The following is a 22,459-nucleotide window of genomic DNA, read 5'->3' as shown; positions in this document are numbered from 1 at the left end:
ATTATTGGCCATACTTCTACATTGACATACATGTCCAATTAAAATAGGGTTTTTATTCTGAAATAAATGAAATAATGATATCTCTAAAATAAAGCTTAAACAAAGATATAGACCTAATTAAACCAAGCTTTACTCACTAGCACGACCCAAAAAAACTCGAACTTTGACAACTTGAAAAACCTCGACTCAATCCAATTTTAACCCGAAATAATTGGTTTGGACATAACTTTTCCAACCCGAAGTGAGTCAATTGTTTTGGTCAAAGCCCGACATGGGCCATGATCACCTCTACAAAGATATTAATGATTTTTATTGCAACTATTCTTTTTTGACCATTTTTATGAACCTCAAATGAGATAGTGCAAAAATGGTGTGGAAAATTAACCCAATTAGGTCATTTCGAAATAAGTCAATAATTCAATATATGAATGGTTAAAAGTGGGAGGTAACGCGTGTCGCTCACTCCTCGTAGAGAGGACGAAACAACCAAAAAAACAAAGGCATCTCCATCCTCCAGTCTTCTCCACTCTCTTTCATAGACAAAAGCTGACACTATGACAAAAACCCACAACCTTCATTTTTTAATTACCACATAAAAACTCCATTTCTTTTTATATTTTACTTATTTATAAATCAAAATTAATTAAAAATAAAGCAACCCAACTCAACCCCAAATAAATAATTTTTAAAATAAATAAAAAGTGAAGAAAGAGAGTGTAAAAAAGAAGTGAAATGGACCCCACCTTCCCCTCTCAAAAAGCACAATTCCCAAAGTCATCACCCCTCTTTCTCTCTCTCTCTCCTAAAAACTCCGTCTTTCTCCCCGGGAAATATTTCTCCCCTTTCATCCAAACAAAACCCCACGTTCTCTCTCTTCAATTTCCTGTATTCGGCGTTTTGGTCTTTGTTAATCAACCCTAAATGTTAAAGGTACGATTTTTATGTCTTTTTCTCTTTGTTGATTGTTGAATTCGTGGAAAAACCCTAACTTTTTGATGTAAAATGTGTTTATTTCTGTGTTTGTTTATAAGGGGTATTGAAAGTTTTGATTTTTGGAAGGAATTTGTTTTGGGGTTTTGTGTAATTTGATGTTAGTTTGAGTGGATGAGTTTCATTTGAACTGATTTTGTTAGTGATTGGTTTGTTTGGTTGATGATTTGATTTGAATTACTAGAATGTTTGTGGGATAAAATGAGTGAGATGTTTTTGGGGATATTCTGAAAGTTTTGAGGTTAAGGGTAGTAATTAGAACTAATGTTTGGTGGAATTAGGCTTAAATGGATTGTTAGGGTCAAGCTTGTTTGGTGAAGTCATGTGTTTTTCCTTGTTGGGATATTGATGTTGATTACAGTAATTGCACTAAACCAGAATAGTTGATGGGATTTCATATTAGAAAGCTATGAGTTTGTGGAAGCACTTGAGAGTGATGTTAGCCTAACCCTCTTTGATGAAGAAGCGACAAGAAAAGCAAATTGCCATTTAGTGTATTTTGGTTGTGTCGAACAGAATCTTTATCATGACTTGTGAGTCACCAAAGGTGACATCGGAAATGTTAAAGGAAGAGTTTCTGAGCAATGCTCAAACAAAGTTGATGGAAGTTTTGAACCTCAAATGTGAGTTTAAGTCTTTGAGATGCATAGGATGAAGAATAGTGAAGCGATAAAAAATCAAATTAGATTGCTTGATGAAACATTTTATAATGTGAGAGTTGTTGGTAAGATTTTTGTGAGCGTTTGAAAAATATGAGTATTAAGTTTCTCATTTGAAGACTTCAAAGATCTATCTAAAATAACCCTAGTAGAGTTAGTCATTGCCTTTAGTGTTGTAGACCAAAGGAGATCAATGACTTCTCCACTCCACTTTAGGGACTTGAGGTCTGCCGTCGAAAAGAGAACAAGTCCTTTGTTTGAATACTAGGCTAGGAGGAAAAAAAAATAGAGATAAAATTGAGGGATTAACTAGCTTAATCTTCATTTTCGGAAGGGAAAGGTAGTAAAGTGAAATGCAACAACTGACAATTATCAAAAGATTGGTCCATGAGGAAAAGGATTGTTGGCATTAGGGAAAACCAAATTTCTTTAAATGCCAAAATTTTTAGTATATAGTAAGGAATTGTAGGTTCTGATAATGAGAGAGAAATTGTGGCACAAGTGGCCATGGAAGTTCTTGAATGGCAGGTGGTAATGTGCACAGAAGGAGAGAAGTTTTCCAAAGATTAGAGTTTGGTAAAAATGTGCATGAACAATATTTGTATGAGATGAGATATGCATCTTAGTTGAAGAGATGTGCTTCACATATATTTTACAAATTTGAAGCAAGGGGTTGTGCTAAGTTATTTATCTCAAATTAATTGTTAGTGGTTCATTGTCAGTGGTTTAATTGTTTCCTTGTTTTTAAAGTTAGGTATTGAGTCATGATTGTTTTTAATTTAACTAAGCATTTTTCCTTTTTTAGTCAAAGAGTAGTGGGCTATTTTTGTGGGATACTAAGCCACCATCTCCAGTAGTTCTCCATGTTAGTAGAACATTAATAGCAATGTTATAGGGTTTTTCCTGTGTTATTTAGCCTATTAGATAGGCCTCATGTTGTAGTTTATTTATATTGAGTGGGAATGCATTAGCTTTTCCAAAGTTTATTATTTCTCTTTTTGCTTTCTTATTACCAACTTCTGCAGGATCTCACTTAAGCTGCTTCTGTTGTATACCCTCTGACCCTTACTAATCCACCAGATCTCTGTTTAGGATTGTTATACATAAATAGTCAATGTTCTGAATTTTGTTTGTTCTATTTACAACTTGTACATATTACCCTTAATGATAACCTAAAGGGAAGATTATCTTGTTGCATGATTAAGGCGTAAATATTTACGTTATGAAGGATACTTTTGGTATTTTAACTCAATTTCTTAATTGTGGCCTATCTAGGGACAGATGAACTGAGGGAGTATCTAGTTCAGAGATAACTGCCAAAGTCTATCTAGTTATTTTAGCATTATTTTGTTTCCTAGTCTTTAATTTTGTGTTCCTAGTCAGTCAGAACTCATAAATAGTAAGCCGCTTACTTCCAGCTTAATAAAGCATGATAGCTTTAATTACTCATCATGCAAATGCCTGCTGCCTTCCCAGCTGCATTATTAACAAGGAAGCAAATTATTTTTTGGTTAATGATCCAAGTATGGCTGTTTGGTTCTGCAAATTAGTGCTGCCAAGCAGGGAAAAAGAAGTTTTGCTTCTGCATTTAAGCTAGTTGGTTAACTTGGCTTATGGTTTGTGTTGAATATTGGGCCAGAACTGTCTTTAGTTGAGGTTGCCCTCATGTATATCAATGTTAATAACATCATCAGCCACTGTTTCTCTCCTTTTGCTCTTCATTTGCCCACAGTTAATGATGTTGTTGCTTCTATCCCGCTTTGGTTATGTTTCTATTAATTTTTTTTTGAGCCGATAGGTTTCATTTATTCACAGTTCAATTGCTTGATTTGCTTCTGATTGGACACTACAACGACATAAAATCCCCACTGCTTGTTGGAGAGGCTGATTATGATAGACTTGCAGAGAGACAGGGTGTGATATGCTGCAATGCTTTTATTTTATATTTTTATTTATTTATTTTGAAATAAACCTCAATGATTATTCATTTCTGCAGAAAGAAGTGGTATGCTAGTGGAGTAGTGGTAGATCTCTTGCTTGACATTCCTGTGACAGATTGTCTTTTTAGTAGCATATGACTGGCTATGGGTTCAGCCTGTTGTGTAGCTGCTAGGAATACGACTGTTTCCAACAGAAGTGGAAATGGAGAATCTCATAGGCAAGCCAGATATTCTCCGTCTTGGAGTTTCCGATGGGACAATTATCGACGTGTGGCAGGTGAAAATGAGAACCCTTCATGTCAGTCTGGTGATAGAACAAACTTAGATGTTAGAATAGAATTGAAAGATGGAATAGGGTCAGAGAGAGGAGTGATTTCAGACGGTGGTAGCCCTTTGGATAATCTTGGTACACCCATCTCACTAAAGTCGCCCTCGTATGAAGGGGTCAGCACAAACTACTTGTCTCCTTCAGGTAAACCTTTTAGTGCCTCTCATATCCTTATGTTGTACGTTTTGCTATTATGTTTACCCGATATCTTTTTTCTCCAACTTATCTCATCACATATCAGCAATTCAGCACTACCATTCAATTTAATATGCCCTGTTCATTTGCTGTATTCACTTTGTCTTCTAGTTTAGGTTTATGCTTCAAAAGTATTTGGTTGGCATAATTTGTCTCTATCAGAAGGACCTTTCTCTAGACTTGCAAAGGCGTGTCCTGTAAATTGCGCCTTTGTTCTTGTGGCTATGAGGAAACTTGTCTTGTGATCGACATTAAAGCAGAGCCTATGACCTTGCTGCCGAATATTTGATTCTGGATATTATTATGCTCCATATCTGGTCCGGCAAAAGCTAGACTTTTTATTTGATTGTCAATAGTCAGTCAATGAGCTATCTTGAGTATGTAGTTGATTTACTTAACTTACTTATGCTCTGGCTGATATGCATTTTGTCTTTGATGTTCCAGAGACATCTATGACCAACAACCACTTTACAAAGGTGAGTTCATTAGCAGTCATACTACCGTTCTAAGAAGATCATAGTGTGTTCCATTGTGCAAGGTTATTTCCTTGTTTTTTGCTGTTTTGACATGGTAATCACATTATTTTAACAGATGAACTCTATAGAAGTGCCTGAAATTGCTGCTGTTCCAGTTGCCCTTCAATATTCCATGCCATCATGTTCATCTTTCTCAACACCAGGTGAGCACTTGTGTTCACATCGTCAGTTACTTCCTGCCAGTTCAACCCCATCAAGACGAGCTCGACGTTCGCCTGGACATCAACTCTTTAGGCAGATTTCAGATAGTAGAATCCTGGGCTTGAAATCCCCAAATAGTAATCCTGTCTCAGAAGGAAGACCATCATTTGTGCTCTCAACGTATAGCAACGATCTGGCTGGTGGGTCTTCTGATGGATGGTCATTGCGCACATTTTCTGAACTTGTTGCTTCTTCTCAAAGAGAAAGATGGTCTTTTGACAGTGAGCGTTTTGGTTCTGGCCGTCACAAGATAAGTGGATCAAGCAGCAGGTTCTCTTATTCCCCTTCCCTTGATCTTCAAACATGTGGAGCATGCTTAAAGGTTTTGGCAGAGCTCTCAGTTGTTGCTGTTCTAGCATGTGGTCATGTATACCATGCTGAATGCTTGGAAACCATGACTACAGAAGCTGAAAAATATGACCCTGTTTGCCCAATTTGCACAGTTGGGCAGAAACAAACTTCTAAAATGTCTAAAAAAGCTTCAAAGGCAGAGGCAGATTTGAGAATGAAATTTCAGAAAATATCAAGGAATCGTGTTATAGATAGCTATCTTGATGGTGAAGTTGATAGCTCTGAACGTCAAAAAATTACAGGGAAAGGGAAGTTACCCAAGATGGATGCTAGCAGTAGTTCAAAGATTGCATTTGCAAAACCATTCTTGAAGCGACATTTTTCTCTTGGATCAAAGCTCAGTAAATCTAGTTCAGACTACCAGTCCAGTAAGAAGAAAGGGTTTTGGGCAAGATATCGCAAAGATTGACTTCCATCCATTATTTTAACGGTGAGCAGAAAATTCCAGAAAAAAGCATATTTGTATTTCCTGTTCGGTAGGGTTTTACTGAATTTTGCTGTTGCTTTTGTTGCAGTATTCCTTTTATTGTCATTTGATTAAGCTAGTGTTGCCCGGAGTTAGTGTTTTGGAAAACATATTGTCGCATGTTTTAGCCACCATAATGTATCATAGTAGATTGGAGGGCATTGAAAGAAGCTGAACTTTTGCAAGCATCACAGGATTTCCTGACATCACACATTCAGAGAAGGTGATTGGAATCAGAACTGATATGGCACTTGGAAACTGAACTTCCTAGTATTTCTCTTTTGTAAGCTCTATTTGTTGGAGTCTGGATATCCTCTGCTAACCTGTGAGGACACTAAATGCTGCTACAGATCAGCAACTATATGCCTCAGTAACAAGATAGATTATTATTGGTTGTAATTTCTTAGTGCTGTATACACCGCATGTTTTTTTGGCGGTTCCCCTCTATTAGAGCGAGGTTGATCATTGTTAATGTGGCTCTCCATGTTGATTTGGCTGGGTTTGTAGCATGACTGTTTGGTTACTTGACAATAGATTTATCGTGCAGCCAGTTGCTAACAGCACAATTAACTTGTCTCTGGTAGATTTGTGAACATTATGCACTGTGTTGCATTGCACCATGTTGAACCGTGTAATTTATGTCTATTTAAAGGCCTTGTAATAGGCAGATTTCTACATTCAGTTTGCATACTTTGCAAGTTTGCATAGGCAGATTTCTACTTTCAGTTTGCATGATCTATTGGTTTTAACCCTCAAAACGCTGCTAGCTTCTCATAAAGCTAGTTGTAGGAGTTGTTTGGAAGAGGATTTTGATGTAGTGAAAAGATTATAAAATCTTGAAATTGATCATATTTTATATAACCCTTTACCAAGAACTCTAAAAAAAAGAAAAACTTTCCGGATAACACATCAATATCACACGCAAACAATTAATTGAACTAGCTAACAAAATTAGCCAACTACTACAAACAGTTAAACAATTGCCAAAAAGGGCTTCTATATTTTTTAATGATTGATACAAAGGATGATTGCAAACATTAATTAATCACTATGTAAAAGAGGATCCTCCATATTGTCTATGATACTTTGTAGGCCTGATCTATAACTTGGATACAATAATTTAACACCCAATTCCTTCTTGATATGAGCATTGCTAACTCGTTTTTCTGTACCCCCAAGAAGTATGCTATTGATAGAGTTGTCAGTAGCACCAATCAGACCAGGCCATTTCTGCTTTATCAGTTGGTGTGCAAGGGCAAAGACTTCGGCTCTAGAGGCAGGATCATCATCAACAACATTATAAATCTTCCTGTAGAATAGGTACATTATGAAGCTGAAATGTTAGATTTCCTAAGCGTATATAATCTGAATTATATAGGCAGCTACTTGTAAGTTGTAATACGCAAACAAAATAAATGCAAAAACTGAAACCTAGTATGAAGTATATTATTACTGCTTTCATATAATTTCGCAGAATACTACATCCTCTACAATATGTATATGATATCCTATTCCCTGCACTCACTTTTGATAATGAGCAACAAACATAAGTATATGTCCTACACAGTAACAATATCCAGCTTAATAAAATGAAGACATGACCACAGCAACCCAAAGTCATTGGCAAAACCTGTGAGGGTGAAGTCTTTGCTCAAGAATTGTAAGGATTACATTTATTCCTTTGAAGTGCAAGTCTCAGTCAAGGTGCTCTTTCTGAGACTCTGAGCCACTTAACCCATACATAGCAAACTAAATCCTGTTTTTAATAAACAAATAGTAAGATTAATTCAAACATATCCCTTCACGGTCCTCTTAATCTATGTATTAATGTATGTGAATGACCTAGGAACCACTTAGTTAATGGGCATAATTTCCCAAATAACATTCTACAAAAATCAACAAATGAACTTGAATTAATATACTACGCATGTGCTTTGAAAGATTGCTAATATCTGCAGAAACAACTTGGCGCTCTACTTCCCTGACTTTTTGGAAGTAACTACATCTTTGAAATGGTATCAATAGGATTGCAACATAACAGACAATCTTTGGAAGTAGCAGCCTTTTGGATATAGCCTTAGTTCCTTAGCTTCACTGCACTTTGGGACCTTGGGAAAAACCGTGCTAGTTTGCTAGGATGCTTGGGAAGAGTGTACAAGTTTCTATGAATTTTGAAACTGGTGCCATAAAGGGGCTCACAATAATCAAATATAGAGTTGCTTGGGTGAATCAATCTTACTTAAGGGTTGTTGGTGGTTATTGGATAACAATTTTCTAAAATTGGTCAAGATTTTCCACAACCCTTAAAAAGCTTAAAGAGGGCTTCACGAGTATGAATAACCTTTGAAAAGAGTAAACTCAGGACTTTTCTCAATCCTCAACGATTCTCTTAAGGATTATGAATCCATGCACAAGTCTCATAGGCATCACAAGCAAGAGTTATGGATGTCAGATGAGCTCCATCTAGCACATCTTTTGACCTGTATTACTACTTTTGATTGAATTTTAAAATTGGTCTTACAAAATCTCTTTCATATAAGGTCCCTCAACAATTGGCCATCCCCTAGTGGCTTACCAGTTGCAATTAACATTTCCCGTGCATGCCATAGGGCTAAAACAACGCAAGGCCAACTCAAGGGAACAATGGCAAGGCAATGCGCAAGGCCAAGCCAAGGCACCTTAAGACATGATTAACAGGGGTGGGCCAAGGTACGTATGAGATGGTTCCGGGCCCAAGTAGGCATCCCAAGGCCTTTTGTAAACCCCGAGAAGCACCTTGATGCATAATGTTGTTGGGTCCAAACAACCCTCCATAGACCAAACTTGAAGTCTATAATACACGAAATTGGACCAATTTTGATGACCCGGTATCGTATATTGATGTGATGATATGGGATGATCCCCGGGGTCATATAATGTTGTTTGGAACCATTTATGGCCACTAGTCTATCACAAAAAGGCTCATGGAGCCCTTAAGTTAATGAAAGGAGGAGTGTACATAATCGGCTAAGTTGAGAGTTTAAAGGCAAAGTGGGCAATCTCAACCACCCAAATGGCCTTCCGGCGTCTCATGGGGTCCAGGAGAAACTTTCCTATCTCTTTCTATTTTGGGCTAAAAAAAGTCGAAAATTATCAAAAATTGAAGGCTATAATCCACGTTTAAGGACCAATTTTGGGAAATTTTTCCAAAATTGAAGTGAATGTGGTTGGTGTCCCCAAGGATCATATAAATTGGTTTTGAACCATAACAAGCCTACCAATAGGTCTATATTTTCATTTGTAGTGTATATATGTGTGTAAATGCTCTTAACTCTTAAGTATAAATGCTTCATCAAAATTGCTAAATTGTTAGACATAATTTCCGAAAATTCTAACTAGGAAACTAACCTCTGGACATGCAATGAAATGCTTGCTTTAAGAGCTTGACAAATGTCTGCAACATGAACTCGGGATGTAAAATTTCTAGTTGCTCTCCTCTTCTGACGTTCTGACATTTCTTTCTTCTTTAGAATGGTATCAATAGCACTGTAATACAGCATACATTGCATTAAAAATCTCTGCAGTAGCTACTCATAGCTCAAAGTTTATAATAAAGACATCACTGATCGGCAATTAATCAGCAAACCTTCTTCCAGGACCATATATACCACCAAGTCGAAATAAATAGGTTGAGAGGTCAAGATCTTGTCCCAGCTTTAACCACCCTTCCTCTGACTTTAGTCTCATTTTGGCTAAGTTGCTTGAAGGCTCTGGGATATAACTGCAGCAAATCAAGAATCTATAAGGTACCTGAGATATGATTATCAGTTTATCACAGAAAATTCTGATTCAAAGAAACTACTGTGCAGATGCTTACTTCTCATCAACCCATGCTCCTCTAGCATCTCCGTATATACCTACATGTAAAAATAGTTTGTACCAAAAGAATAAGATGCCTTATTTACAACACCTTATTAACTCTTAACTGAATAATAATACTTCAATGAAATCTTTAGCTAGGTTTCATAGTCCATTAGTCTAACAAAATACTGGTTAGCATAGTCTGCAGCTTTCCTTTGCATTATACAGTGGTATTGAGACCTCTTGTAAATAAATCCTTTCCAATGTACTAGAGAAACACATCCGTCAAGGAATGCTCTCCTGAATCTCTTTTGTGCATTCATATGGTTATCCAAACTTAACCAGAGGAATGAAGTCAAATCGTATCTGGATTCTGGAAACAATAAGATGCACTCTTCAATCCCTACCCCATGTCATGTGACTCCCTATACACTGGTACAATATTTTTTATGTAGACAGAATCAATGTACGGAGAACAGGAATAATTCAAAGCTATGCTTCATATACATCTATGAATGAATACATAGAGCACATACTTGTAGTTGACAAATAACAAAGCCACTGGAGATTTCCATCCACCAAACTTTCTTTGAAGGTATCTTCATGTTGAAGAATCTGCATCAAGTACGCTAACAAATAAATCTGAGGATGAAAGAGTACACTTATCTGAGGCAGTCTCGACATTGAAGAGTTTACAACTTACTGGATCACCAATATCCAAAATTGGGGGTATGGAAACTAAAAGGTGAGTACAGCATCTTAGTCTATCGAGGAACTTCCATCTGAGTCACATATTGGAGGATCCGAGGCAATAAGTAAAGGAATATAGTGAATCAGAGTATCCTGGCAGAGAAACCTAAACCATCAGAAGTCTAGGCCCCTCCCGAACAAAGGCAAAGCAATGATTTCCAAATGAAGCAATTCAAGTCTTATAAACAGGTTTCAATGGAACTTAAATTACACACCCAACTTTGTAGATGAAACATTTCAGGGAAAACAATTTAACAATGTTGTAGTGTGATATGGCAGCACATCCTACTTAAGAACCCTCTCATCAATTCAGGAATCAGGACAAACATCAACAACCTGGCTAGCGAAATCTTGTGTATTGATCATTTTTCAGGCAATTCAACAGCATGAAAAACCAAATACCACAAATAAAACTAGATGAAAGTAAACACGTACTCTGGTTCCATTGCATCAAAAACAAAGGTATCAAATCCCTTTTGTTCAAGAACCTTTTTCTTTGCATCGCTCATACAAGTACCTGCAACTTCCCTGCAACTTCCTCATGTTAGCAACTGAAGCAACTAACAGCATTGGAGCAACCCGGAACTCGTAAATCCATACTTGTACATCTCATTCAAATCCAAATATTTAGCAATCAACATTCCAAACACTAGTAATCCCACATAAACATAACTAAAGAATTAGAAAACAATGCAAAAACCATCATTGAAGATTATTTCAGTAGATAAAAGTCATAAAATTGCTAAAAATTTGATAAAATTATGCATTACTTTACCCAATCAAACCCAAATGACCAAACTCCAAATTTTACCACTACTTTTAACATGGCATATGAATAAATTCCAATACAAAACTTCAACTCACATGGCATAATTTATACCCAAAACAACATTTATCACAATAATCCCAAAATTTTCTATTAAATGATCATCAAATTTAAACCAACATCAACAAAATAATAACATAATAATCAAATTAATAAATTAAAAGGAGAAATTAAGTACCATCCTTCATGCTTGAGCTCTTGAGCAAAGAATTGACCCACATAACCCATGCCAAGAATAAACATTCTTTTAGTTGGAAACTCAAGTTTGTTGCTCCCCATTTCAGATTTTAAGTGAGTTGTTGATGATGGAGTTTGCAAAGACGATAAAGTTAGGAACTTTGGTGAACAGAAAGCCCGGAAATTTCGCCGGAGTAACGCCGGAGATTTCGGTAATTTTGCCGCCGTTATGGTATGGACTTCCATTTTTTAAAGTAGCAAACTTGTTAAACCCAATTGGTATTGTTGAAATTTCAAATTTTCAAGCAAGTACTTGTGCATAAGCTTGATCCCTTGTGCAGGAGAACAAGGGTTTAACAATTTGTGAATTGTGGGTTTTGGTTTGGAAAATTTGTCGAGAATAAGCCAACCTTTGTCCGGTTCACTCAAAATAAGTCAACCTTTTGATTAACTCAGAATAATCCAACCTTTATAGGGTATCCACTTTAAATGAGTCAAGTGACCTGCAACCGTTTATTAACCGGTTATTAATGTTAATTGTGACACGTGTCAGCATGTGGTTCGTCATTTTTCTTATAATAATTAATTAGGAATTATTATATAATTAATTATTAAAAAATCTAATAATTATAAATTTTAAAAAAAAAGAAAAAAAAAACCCCAACCCCAGCTCACCCCCCCTCCCCTGCCAGGCCGCCGGTGGCTGGCGACCACAAAATTCCCTGGCGCCGACACCGACACCGACGGCCTCTACCGCCCACCCACGATGCTCCCACCAAACCCCACTCCTTCCCCTTCCCCATTCACCTTTCCCCACCCCACCCCACCCCACCCCGACACGACACGACACCACCCCCTCCCCTTCACCCCCTGCCGGAAACAACCCCCCTCCCCCGTCTCCCTGTAGAAATCGACCCCTCCATCCCCTTCCTTACCATCTGTCGACCCCCCAAACCCTTTAACCCACCCTAACGAAACCCTAACAAAATCGGAATCGGAGTTCAAGGGTTTTGGGGTGTCGATTGACGGTGGGGAAGGGGAAGGACGGGGGTAACGGGGTGGGGAAAGGGGAAAGGAAAGGGAAGGGAAGGGGAAGGGGAAGGGTGGGGGCGTCGTGGGTGGGTGGAGAGGCCGTCGGTGCCGGCGCCCGGGAATTTGTGGTTTCCGGCTACTGGCGGCCTGGTAGGGGAGGGGGGGTGAGCTGGCAGGGGAGGGTGAGGGGGGTGGGGTTTTTTCCTTTTTTTTATTTTTTTTTAAATTTATGATTATTAGTTTTTTATAATTAATCATATAATATATCCTAATTAATTATTAATAGAAAAATGACGAATCATATTCTAACACGTGTCACAATTAACCTTAATAACCGGTTACAACAGGTAATGACTCATTTAAAGTTAATACCCTATAAAGGTTGGATTATTCTGAGTTAATCGAAAGGTTGACTTATTTTAAGCGAACCGGACAAAGGTTGGCTTATTTTTGACAAATTTTCCTTTTGGTTTTGGAGCAATTTTTTTTACCATCCAAATTTAGGAAAATTTGCAAATTGCAGCCATTTAAAGTTCGTATTTTACAAATTGCAGTCATTTAAATTTTTTTTTTGCAAATTGCAGCCCAAAAGTTCGTATAAATTGTAAATTGCACCCCGATTCAATTTTTTCATCGGTTTACATGTTGAAAAATCTTCGGTTAAGGTTTAAGGGCCCGAATTGAGCTCGGAATTAACAAAAAAATAACGTAAGTGTCTCATATTTACAGTTTCCCACAAATCGATACATTTTTGTTACGCAAAACGAGATACTTACGTCATTTTTTTTTGCTAATTCCGAGCTCAATTCGGGCCCCTAAGGGCTAAAATTACCCCTAAAATCTTAACCGAAGATTTTTTTTAACATGTAAACCGATGAAAAAATTGAATCGGGCTGCAATTTACAATTTATACGAACTTTTGGATTGCAATTTGCAAAAAAAAAATTAAATGGCTGCAATTTGCAAAATACGAACTTTAAATGGCTGCAATTTGCAAATTTTCTCCAAATTTAACCAACTTTTTGAAGGAACCAACAATTTTAATTACAACTTTTTTTTTTTTGGTGTGTGTGTGTTTGGGGGGGGGGGGGGTTGACCATCATATGCTGATTGACACAGCGATTAGATAATCTCTAATCGAATAAGTAACCCCTAACCAAATAATCTCCGATTGAATAACCCAAGACCGATCGAGTAACTCGTGATCGAAAGTAGCCTCTGAATAACATATGAAACATTGTGTTTAACAAAGTAATTTTTATTTTAATGTACCATCCAAAAAAAGTCAAAAAAAATAAAAGATTTCACCACCACTTAACAGTTAACAGCTTAACATTATCCCTCTCGTTCTTTTTTAGCTTTTTTTTTTTTAAAGGGAAACGGATCTTATAATTCAATTAATCTAAGGATAAAGTATCCATCGTTACATAGGGCGAAATTTCATGTGAAAAATGATTATCCCACACTTGTTCGTTGCCGAAAGGAATTAGCCTAGCAAGATGATGGGCAACGAAATTATCCTCCCTTTTTTAGCTTACGGTGAGTATCCAAGTGTTTCTTAATTTCTTACATATACTTTTTTTTTTTGAACATTTCTTACATATACTTAAACCTAGAGCTGTCAAAAGTTGACCATACTCGAAATATCGACTCACCCGACCCATCTGAACCCGAAAAAAATGGTGACCCAAACCCGACCTGACCCGACCCTAGACCTGAGTTGACCCGAGTATGTGAGACCCGAACTCGAACATGAACTGACCTGGAGATGACCCGACCCGAATGTAACCCGTAAATTATTGACTTGAACCGAACTCGACTTGAACCGAAATTGACCCAAACCCGTTTTAACCCGTCAAAACCCGAATTTAACCCGACTTGTTACTAACCTGACCTGAATTCAACCCGACCCGTTCCTAGCCCGACCCAAATTAAACCCAACCTGTTACAAACCCGACCCGAAATCAACCCGACTTGTTATTGACCTGACCCAAATTCAACCAGACTTGTTATTGACCCGACCCAAATTTTACCAGACCTATTACTAACCCGACCCAAAAATTCAACTCGATTAATAACCCGACTCGAAATCAACACAACTTGTTATTGACCCGACCTAAATTCAAGCAAAATTGTTCCTGACCCGATTTCAAATCACCTTAAATGCAATTTAGACCACCTTATTATTGTTGATTAGAGCATTTTGTCTAGGGAGGCCAAGTCCGTCCAGGCCAGAAAAAGATAGGAGCATCATCCTCAAATTTAAGAGTTAAATATAGTATACATTTGTTGTATGGTCAATGGAGATAATTATCTTCCTAAATTACCATAGTTCCCTTGGAAATAATTAGCTTGATAAAAATGATAATTATCTATTTATAGTTAGTTGAACCCGAATATGACCTGACTTGAAAATGACCTGACCTGACGTGACCTGATTGTAACCTGTAAATTATTGACTTGAACATAACCCGACTTGACTCCAAGAATGACCGACATGGAAATGACCCAACATGATTATAACCCGCAAATATTGACTTGAATCGAACTTGTCTTGAACACGAGAATGACCCAACTTGAAAATTACCCGACCTCATTATAATTGGCAAATTTTTGACATGAACCGAACCCGACTCTAACCCGAGAATGACCCAACCTGATTCTAACCCACAAATGATTGACTTGAATCGAACCCCAATCAAACCCGAGAATTACCCTAACCCGTTTTAACCCATGAAAACCCGAATTACACCCGATCTATTGTTCACCCGGCCCAAATGTAACTTGACATGTTATTAACCCGACCCAAACCCGATAAGAAGTATGACCAGACGTGACCCGAATCAAGCATAACCCAACCCAAACCCAACTCGTATAGGTTATGGAATTAATCCTAATTGACCCGACCCACTCTTATCGACCCAAACCCGACCCGTTTACCCAAAATGACAGCTCTACCCGAAACCTCTCTCAAAAAGCGTGGATATTAGCCTTCAATTATGGAATTTTTTTGACTTTTTTTTTCACCCAAAAATAAAAATTGCCGAAATGTTTACCGGGTCTCTTATACCCTTCGGGAGTCCAATTAGCTGGGTGGAACCATCCAATTTGCATTTAAACAACTAATTTACCGGGTTACAACTTGCACCGATTTCATTAACTCAAGCTTACCACGAACATTTATGACAACATATAATGATCATATATGGATCCAAACGACATTATATGACCTCGAGATGTATCCCCTAAAATCTAAATGCTTGATGCTAAGCCTCAACACATTCGAAATTTCTCAAAAAGCGTGGATATTAGCCTTCAATTTTGGATTTTTTTGACTTTTTTCGCCCGGTATAAAAATTGCCAAAATGTTTACCATGGTCCCAAATACCTTCCGGGAGTCCAATTGGGTGGGTGGAACCATCCAATTTTCCTTTAAATGACCAATTTACCGGTTTACACCGATTTTATTAATTCAAGCCTACCACGAACATTTATGACAACAAATAATGATCATATATGGTTCCAAACGACATTATATGACCCCGAGATGTATTCCCTATAATTTCAAGGCTGTTCGACATCGGGCCCCGAAGACTCCAAAAATTCTCAAAAAGCATGGATATAGCCTTCAATTTTTGAATTTTTTTTGACTTTTTTACGCCCGAAAAAAAATTGCTGAAATGTTTACCATGGTCTCTAATATCCTCCGGGATTCCAATTGGATAGGTGGAACCATCCAATTTGCCTTTAAACGACCAATTTACCGGTTAACAAATTGTGCTGATTTCATCAACTCAAGCCTACCTTGAACATTTATGACAACATATAATGATCATTTATGGTTCCAAACGACATTATATGACCCCGAGATGCATCCCAAAAATCTCATTTCTTTTCGACACCAGCCCCAAAACATTCGAAATTTCTCAAAAAGCATGGATATAATGCCTTCAATTTTAGAATTGTTTTACTTTTTTTGACCCGGAAATATAAATTGCCGAAATGTTTACCATGGTCCCTAATACCTTTTGGGAGTCCAATTGGGCAGAAGGAACCATCCAATTTGGTTTTAAACGGCCAATTTACCGATTTACAACTTGCACCAATTTCATTAATTCAAGCCTACCACGAACATTTATTGTAACGCCCCAATAATTCTCCCTTTTCCAAACCACTTACTTTAAATAAAAATAGAGGAGAATCATTGGCATGTTACCGCCACGTGTTAAAACGTTAAGGCTTTATCAAAGTATTGCAGCGGAAATCCAACTTAAATATTAAAATAATATAATTTAGAAAACCAATAAGTTAAAGCTTACAAATTGGAACCATAAAGGCCCTTATTAAAACCAAACCAATATTCCAAAATCCCAAAACATAAGTAAAATAGTAAAACATAAATAAGTTCAACACAAAGAACGAATACTCTCAATCACACCAATCCCTTGACAATGCGTATGTCAAATCCCCGAACTTCACATCATCAAGCTAATATGTGCAATACTGCTCCCCAATAATACAAGTGTAATAATTGGATCATCACAGGGTCATTGAAAGGCGAAGGCCATGACCAAAAGAAAACACACAAAAGCACGCAATCAGCAAAGCTGAGTACATTTAAGCTACAACGTACCAAGCCTAGCATGCTCAACTAATTAAAGTAAATAAACATACAACATAAATTCATTAATCAAGACTCCACACTTAAACAATTCAATCGACTCAACATACTTGCTAATCAATTCCAAACACTTGACTCTTTATATTTAATTTAATTAATTTAGTTGGAGTAAGCAATAGACGAGGTTGTCCAATCCACCAAATCATTTTGGTCCCAAATGACCATTTAAAATAAAAGTTTAGCGCGATGCAAGAATGGGCGCAACTCCATTCTCACAAAGTTAGTCTAGGATCCCATCTAACTTTCATTATAAAATAAAAATGTAAATACCAAAAGAAAAGAGGACATGTTGATCAAACAAGCCTCGAAAAGCCATGGGCTACCACCGTGTACCCCAACCCATAATTGTCAATACTCTAGAAGTGCACGCTTTCCATAGTTTTATTGCTCATCCATGTTTCACTTTACGTGATTACAATTTTAATTAATAGCCGACTCATTCAAGAAGACCATACATAACAATCATACATCAATTCACTTTTAATCTTATTTAGGACAATGGTGATCACATCACAAATTGACCTTTAATTCCATTAAACTTCCAAATTATCCAAATTGTTGAACATAGTCAACTCACCTAGCCATTTCGGCTTAATCCACCTTTACTCAACATACTAACAATTCATGATTGAGCAATAAAATAAAATAAATAACAACCTTGTGGAATAATTAATAAATTCACTCCACTTAAACCATTCAATTTCAATCCTTTAATAATCCAAATGTGGTTAACAAACCGATCCAATAAAAATAAGCCTGTATCAACATTCCATACAAACAATTAATCCAATATAATTCAACATGTTTGCATCCATAATTCCATACAAACATAATCAATTCACCAAAACATGTCTCATAAACATAAGCACATGAATTAATTAAATGTATAACCAAACAATTTTCATCCAAGTGTTCTCTAATCATGAAACTAAGTTCTTTTCTTTGGTACCTAAACATGATACTACTTACAACGAAGTAGACATGTACGTACCTCGTATAAACAATCCTTTATGCCACTCTTAATCACTTAAAAGTCTCCTAAGAAATAATCACTTCCTAGAAAACAACCAACAACGATAAATTAATACTTAACCAAATTTTCAGCAATATAATTTAGATTAAAACTCCTTAAAAATTCATTAAAAACATGTTTTTATGGTTAATTATGCATTAGAAATACAATAGGAACAAAAGCCCCAATTTAATTAGTCATAAGAACCCTAAAAATCCCAATTTAAATAAATTAATAAATCCCAATTTAAAATCTGAAAATTATAACAACAATTATAATTTGAAATTATTAGTTTAAAACATAAAAACATGATTTTGATACTAAAAATATAAACTTTATACTATAAAATCAAAACCCAAAACTAATCATAAACATTAAGCATAAAAAAAACTTCGTTAAAAATCAAAAACTGTCCGAAAATCATATTTAGAGGCTGAATTTGGCCACGAGAGGGTGGTGCTCACTACCTTTAGTCTTTCTTAAAACATTGTTTCCACATGGAAAACACTACTTTTTTGTCAAAATCGGATGAGTTCAGAATCTGATCGGGATTAAAACGGGATTAATATTAACGAACCAAAATCTAAACATTAAAACACAAATTTACGTGTTCAAAATAATCTGGAATTAAGTTAAACTAATTAGTAGTATAATCACCAAAATTTCGAAACATCATTACTATAAAAGCCCTAAATCAATTGTTCATTAAAACCCTGACATCATGATTTTCAATGATTAAAAACCCTAGGTTATTAAATTTACAAAATCTGAAAATTATAACATTTATGAAATCTGAAATTATAAAGTTTAATCATCAAAATACAATTTGATACTAATTCAATTAATTTCAAACAATAAAATCAAAACCCATAATCAATAATTATAATTACACAAATTAATAAAACAAAGGAGAAAGAAAATAAGACTAACCTTTGTGTGGGAAAATTTTTGGGATGTATGGGGTATTTATAGGAGAGAGGGTAGTAGGGTAAGTAGGGATATTGGGCCTCATTAAATTAATGGGTCAAATAAGAAAGTAAACTGGGTTTGGTTTGTTTGTTGGACATAAATTATAGAAGGAAGGTTCATAAAAAGTTCTTTGTAATAAAATCGTTTATCAACCCCAAAAATAATTTGAAACTTTTGAAATTAAATTCCGGAAAAATACAAGTAAATATTATAAATAATATATAACTTCATTTATAATATAAGGATTACATTTATGAAAACATATAATGATGATATATGGTTTCAAACGGCATTATATGACCCCGATATGTATCTCCTAAAATCTCAAGCCTTTTTGACACCTGGCCCCGAAACCTCCAAAATTTCTCAAAAAACGTGGATATTATTAGACTTCAATTTTGGAATTTTCAACTTTTTTCGCTCAGAAATAAAAATTTCCGAAATGTTTACCATGGTCCTTAAAATCCTCTGAGAGTCTAATTGGGTTGGTGGAACTATCCAATTTGCCTTTAAACGGCCTATTTACCGGTTTACAACTTGCACCGATTTCATTAACTCAAGCCTACCATGAACATTTATGACAACATATAATGATAATTTATGGTTCCAAACGGCATTATATGACCCCGAGATGTATCCCCTATAATCTCATTTCTTTTCGACACCGAGCCCCGAAACCTTCGAAATTTCTAAAAAAAACATGAATATTAGCCTTCAATTTTTGTTCTTTTTTTACTTTTTTCGCTCGGAAATAAAATTGCTGAAATTTTTACCATGGCAATAATACCCTCCCGGAGTCCAATTGGTTAGGTGTAACCATCTAGTTTGCCTTTAAACGACCAATTTACCGATTTACAACTTGCACCGATTTCTAATTCAAGCCTACCATGAACATTTTTGACAACATATAATGATCATATATGGTTCTAAACGACATTATATATGACCCCGAGATGTATCCCCTAAAATCTTTTCGACAACGGGCCCCGAAACCTCTAAAATTTCTCAAAAAACATGGATATTAGCCTTCAATTTTGGAAATTTTTTACTTTCTTTTGCCCGGAAATAAAAATTGACGAAATATTATAGGGTCTCTAATACACTTCGGGAGTCCCATTGGGTGGGTGGAACCATCCAATTTGCCTTTAATTGACAAATTTACCGATTTACAACTTGCACCGATTTCATTAACTCAATTCTACCACGAACATTTAAGACAATATATAATAATCATATATGGTTCCAAACGGCATTATATGACACCAAGATGTATTCCTTGGAATTTCAAGACTTTTCGACACTGAGTCCCGAAACCTTCAAAATTTCCCAAAATGTGTGGATATTAGTCTTCCATTTTGGAATTTTTTTGACTTTTTTCCCTCGGAATTAATAATAGCCAAAATGTTTACCATGGTCCCTAATACCCTCAGGGAGTCCAATTGGCTGGGTGAAACCATCCAATTTGCCTTTAAACGACCAATTTACTGGTTTACACATCGATTTCATTAACTCAAGCCTACCACGAACATTTATGACAACATATAATGATCATATATGGTTCCAAACGGTATTATATGACCTCGAGATGTATCCCGTAAAATTTCAAGGATTTTCGATACTGGACCTCGAAACCTCCAAAATTTCTCAAAAAACGTTAATATTAGCCTTAAATTTTGGAATTTTTTGACTTTCTTTCGCCTTTAAATAAAAATTTCCGAATTGTTTACCATGGTCCCTAATATAGTCTAGGAGTCCAATTAGGTGGGTGGAACCATCCAATTTGTCTTCAAATGGCGAATTTACCGATTTACAAATTACACCGATTTCATTAACTCAACCCTACCACGAACATTTATGACAACATATAATGATCATTTATGGTTTAAAACAGTATTATATGACCCTGTGATGTATCCCCTAAAATATCAAAGCTTTTCAACACCGAACCCAAAAACCTAAAAAATTTCTCAAAAAACGTGGATAATTAGCTTTCAATTTTGGAATTTTTGACTTTTTTTCGTCCGGAAATAAAAATTGCCGAAATGTTTACCATGGTCCCTAATATCTTCCGGGAGTCCAATTGGGTGTGTGGAACCATTCAATTTTCCTTTAAGAGCACTCACACTAGTGAGCAAAAAAAAATTTGCTCATTCTCTCTCTAGCCACTTTCTCTCTCTTGCCAACCATGAGCAATTTTTGTGAGCAAATTTTATCCCACTAGTGGAGCAAAAAAAAAAAAAAATATGCTCATCAATCTCTCTCCTACTTTTTCACATACCCCACCAACATTTCTCTCTCTTACACATCACCATATTATTATTAATTATGTTTTGGTTAAATGAAGTTTTAGTGCTACTAATTACAATTATACTATTATTTAACTTAATACAATTATTAAATATTAATTAATAATATTAAAATTTTAATTGCTAAACAATTATAAATTATAAATCTCACTAGAAATGGGAGTAAGAATAATATAGTGTTTTTGTGATTTTTGAAATTATACCAAAATAAGTCAAAATGGATCTCTATTTGTAGAAAAGAAAATTATAACCATTGATGAATTTTTTTAAAAAAAAATTATAAATCGGCCAAAATAGCCGTTTTAATTTAATTACTATTTAAAAACGGTAATATTTGTTGATTGGAGGAAGAAGCTGACAAGGACATTGGAGAGTTGTTGGGCCCCACGTAGTTAATATTCATCCTCAAATTTGCTTATAGGATGAGCAAAATCAGAAATGCTCATGAGCATTTTTCAATATGCTCATTGATGGGGAACCATTTTTAACAAATTTGCTCACCATTTTTGCTCATGAGTAAAAAAATGCTCACTGATGTGAGTGCTCTAAACAACCAATTTACTGGTTAAAATGAATTTGCACCGATTTCATTAACTCAAGTCTACCACGAACATTTATGACAATATATAATGATCATATATGGTTCCAAACAACATTATATGACCCCGAGATGTATTCCCTAAAATCTCAAAGATTTTCGATACCGGGCCTCGAAACCTCCAAAATTTCTAAAAAATCGTGGATATTAGCTTTAAATTTTTTGACTTTTTTTTTTTCGCCTGTTAATAAAAATTGTCGAAATATTTACCATGGTCCCTAATACAATCCGGGAGTCCAATTAGATGGGTGGAACGCAAAAATTGCTGAATGAAGTTGTTTATCCTAAAGTTTCTTGCGTATTCCGGCACATAAAATAAAGACTTTCCAACCCGACCATTCAAGTGTTGTAATAGCGCAAAGCTTAGTCTATGTTTTCGTAGCCGAATAAAATTTCCTTTGTTATAGGTTTGTCCTTCTGGTAGCTCTTAGGGTTGCTGAAAGGGGCATCATCATCCTATTGGCATTTGGTAGAGGCTTCCCATACTGACCTTCCAGTTAGTTCGGGGCAAGGCTGAGATGGTACAGAAGAAGTCTGCTTGCCACGGGCAGACTCTATTGTCTAATGCGTCAGCATGAGCGTTGCACCTGTTGAGTTGATGG

General features: G+C 36.0%; 2 protein-coding genes across 5 annotated transcripts; one reads left to right on the top strand and one right to left on the bottom strand.

The window, feature by feature from the left end:
• The first annotated feature begins 687 nt into the window (after positions 1-687).
• LOC110724772 lies at positions 688-6,354 on the top strand. 3 transcript variants are annotated; one of them, XM_021904230.1, is made up of 6 exons: positions 688-930; positions 3,465-3,563; positions 3,646-4,061; positions 4,557-4,588; positions 4,704-5,630; positions 5,716-6,354. In XM_021904230.1, the coding sequence occupies exons 3-5, from the start codon at positions 3,734-3,736 to the stop codon at positions 5,607-5,609; spliced, it is 1,266 nt and encodes a 421-aa protein (XP_021759922.1). In that variant the 5' UTR covers positions 688-930; positions 3,465-3,563; positions 3,646-3,733; the 3' UTR covers positions 5,610-5,630; positions 5,716-6,354. The 3 variants fall into 3 exon arrangements, with proteins under 3 accessions (XP_021759922.1, XP_021759923.1, XP_021759921.1); XM_021904231.1 differs by having other exon boundaries at positions 3,448-3,563; XM_021904229.1 differs by lacking the exon at positions 3,465-3,563 and having other exon boundaries at positions 693-930.
• Positions 6,355-6,495: 141 nt separating this feature from the next.
• LOC110724771 (protein YeeZ-like) lies at positions 6,496-11,682 on the bottom strand. Of its 2 annotated transcripts, none has more exons than XM_021904226.1 (8): positions 11,261-11,682; positions 10,692-10,784; positions 10,210-10,288; positions 10,043-10,121; positions 9,523-9,562; positions 9,292-9,444; positions 9,054-9,191; positions 6,496-6,975 (listed from the first exon to the last, which is right to left on the bottom strand). In XM_021904226.1, the coding sequence occupies exons 1-8, from the start codon at positions 11,503-11,505 to the stop codon at positions 6,708-6,710; spliced, it is 1,095 nt and encodes a 364-aa protein (XP_021759918.1). In that variant the 5' UTR covers positions 11,506-11,682; the 3' UTR covers positions 6,496-6,707. The 2 variants fall into 2 exon arrangements, with proteins under 2 accessions (XP_021759918.1, XP_021759920.1); XM_021904228.1 differs by having other exon boundaries at positions 9,292-9,426.
• Positions 11,683-22,459: the final 10,777 nt, after the last annotated feature.

Source organism: Chenopodium quinoa, unplaced genomic scaffold (genome assembly GCF_001683475.1).
Source record: "Chenopodium quinoa cultivar QQ74 unplaced genomic scaffold, ASM168347v1, whole genome shotgun sequence".
In the NCBI taxonomy this organism is placed as follows: domain Eukaryota; kingdom Viridiplantae; phylum Streptophyta; class Magnoliopsida; order Caryophyllales; family Amaranthaceae; genus Chenopodium; species Chenopodium quinoa.
This window is presented reverse-complemented; position numbering and strand designations above follow the sequence as displayed.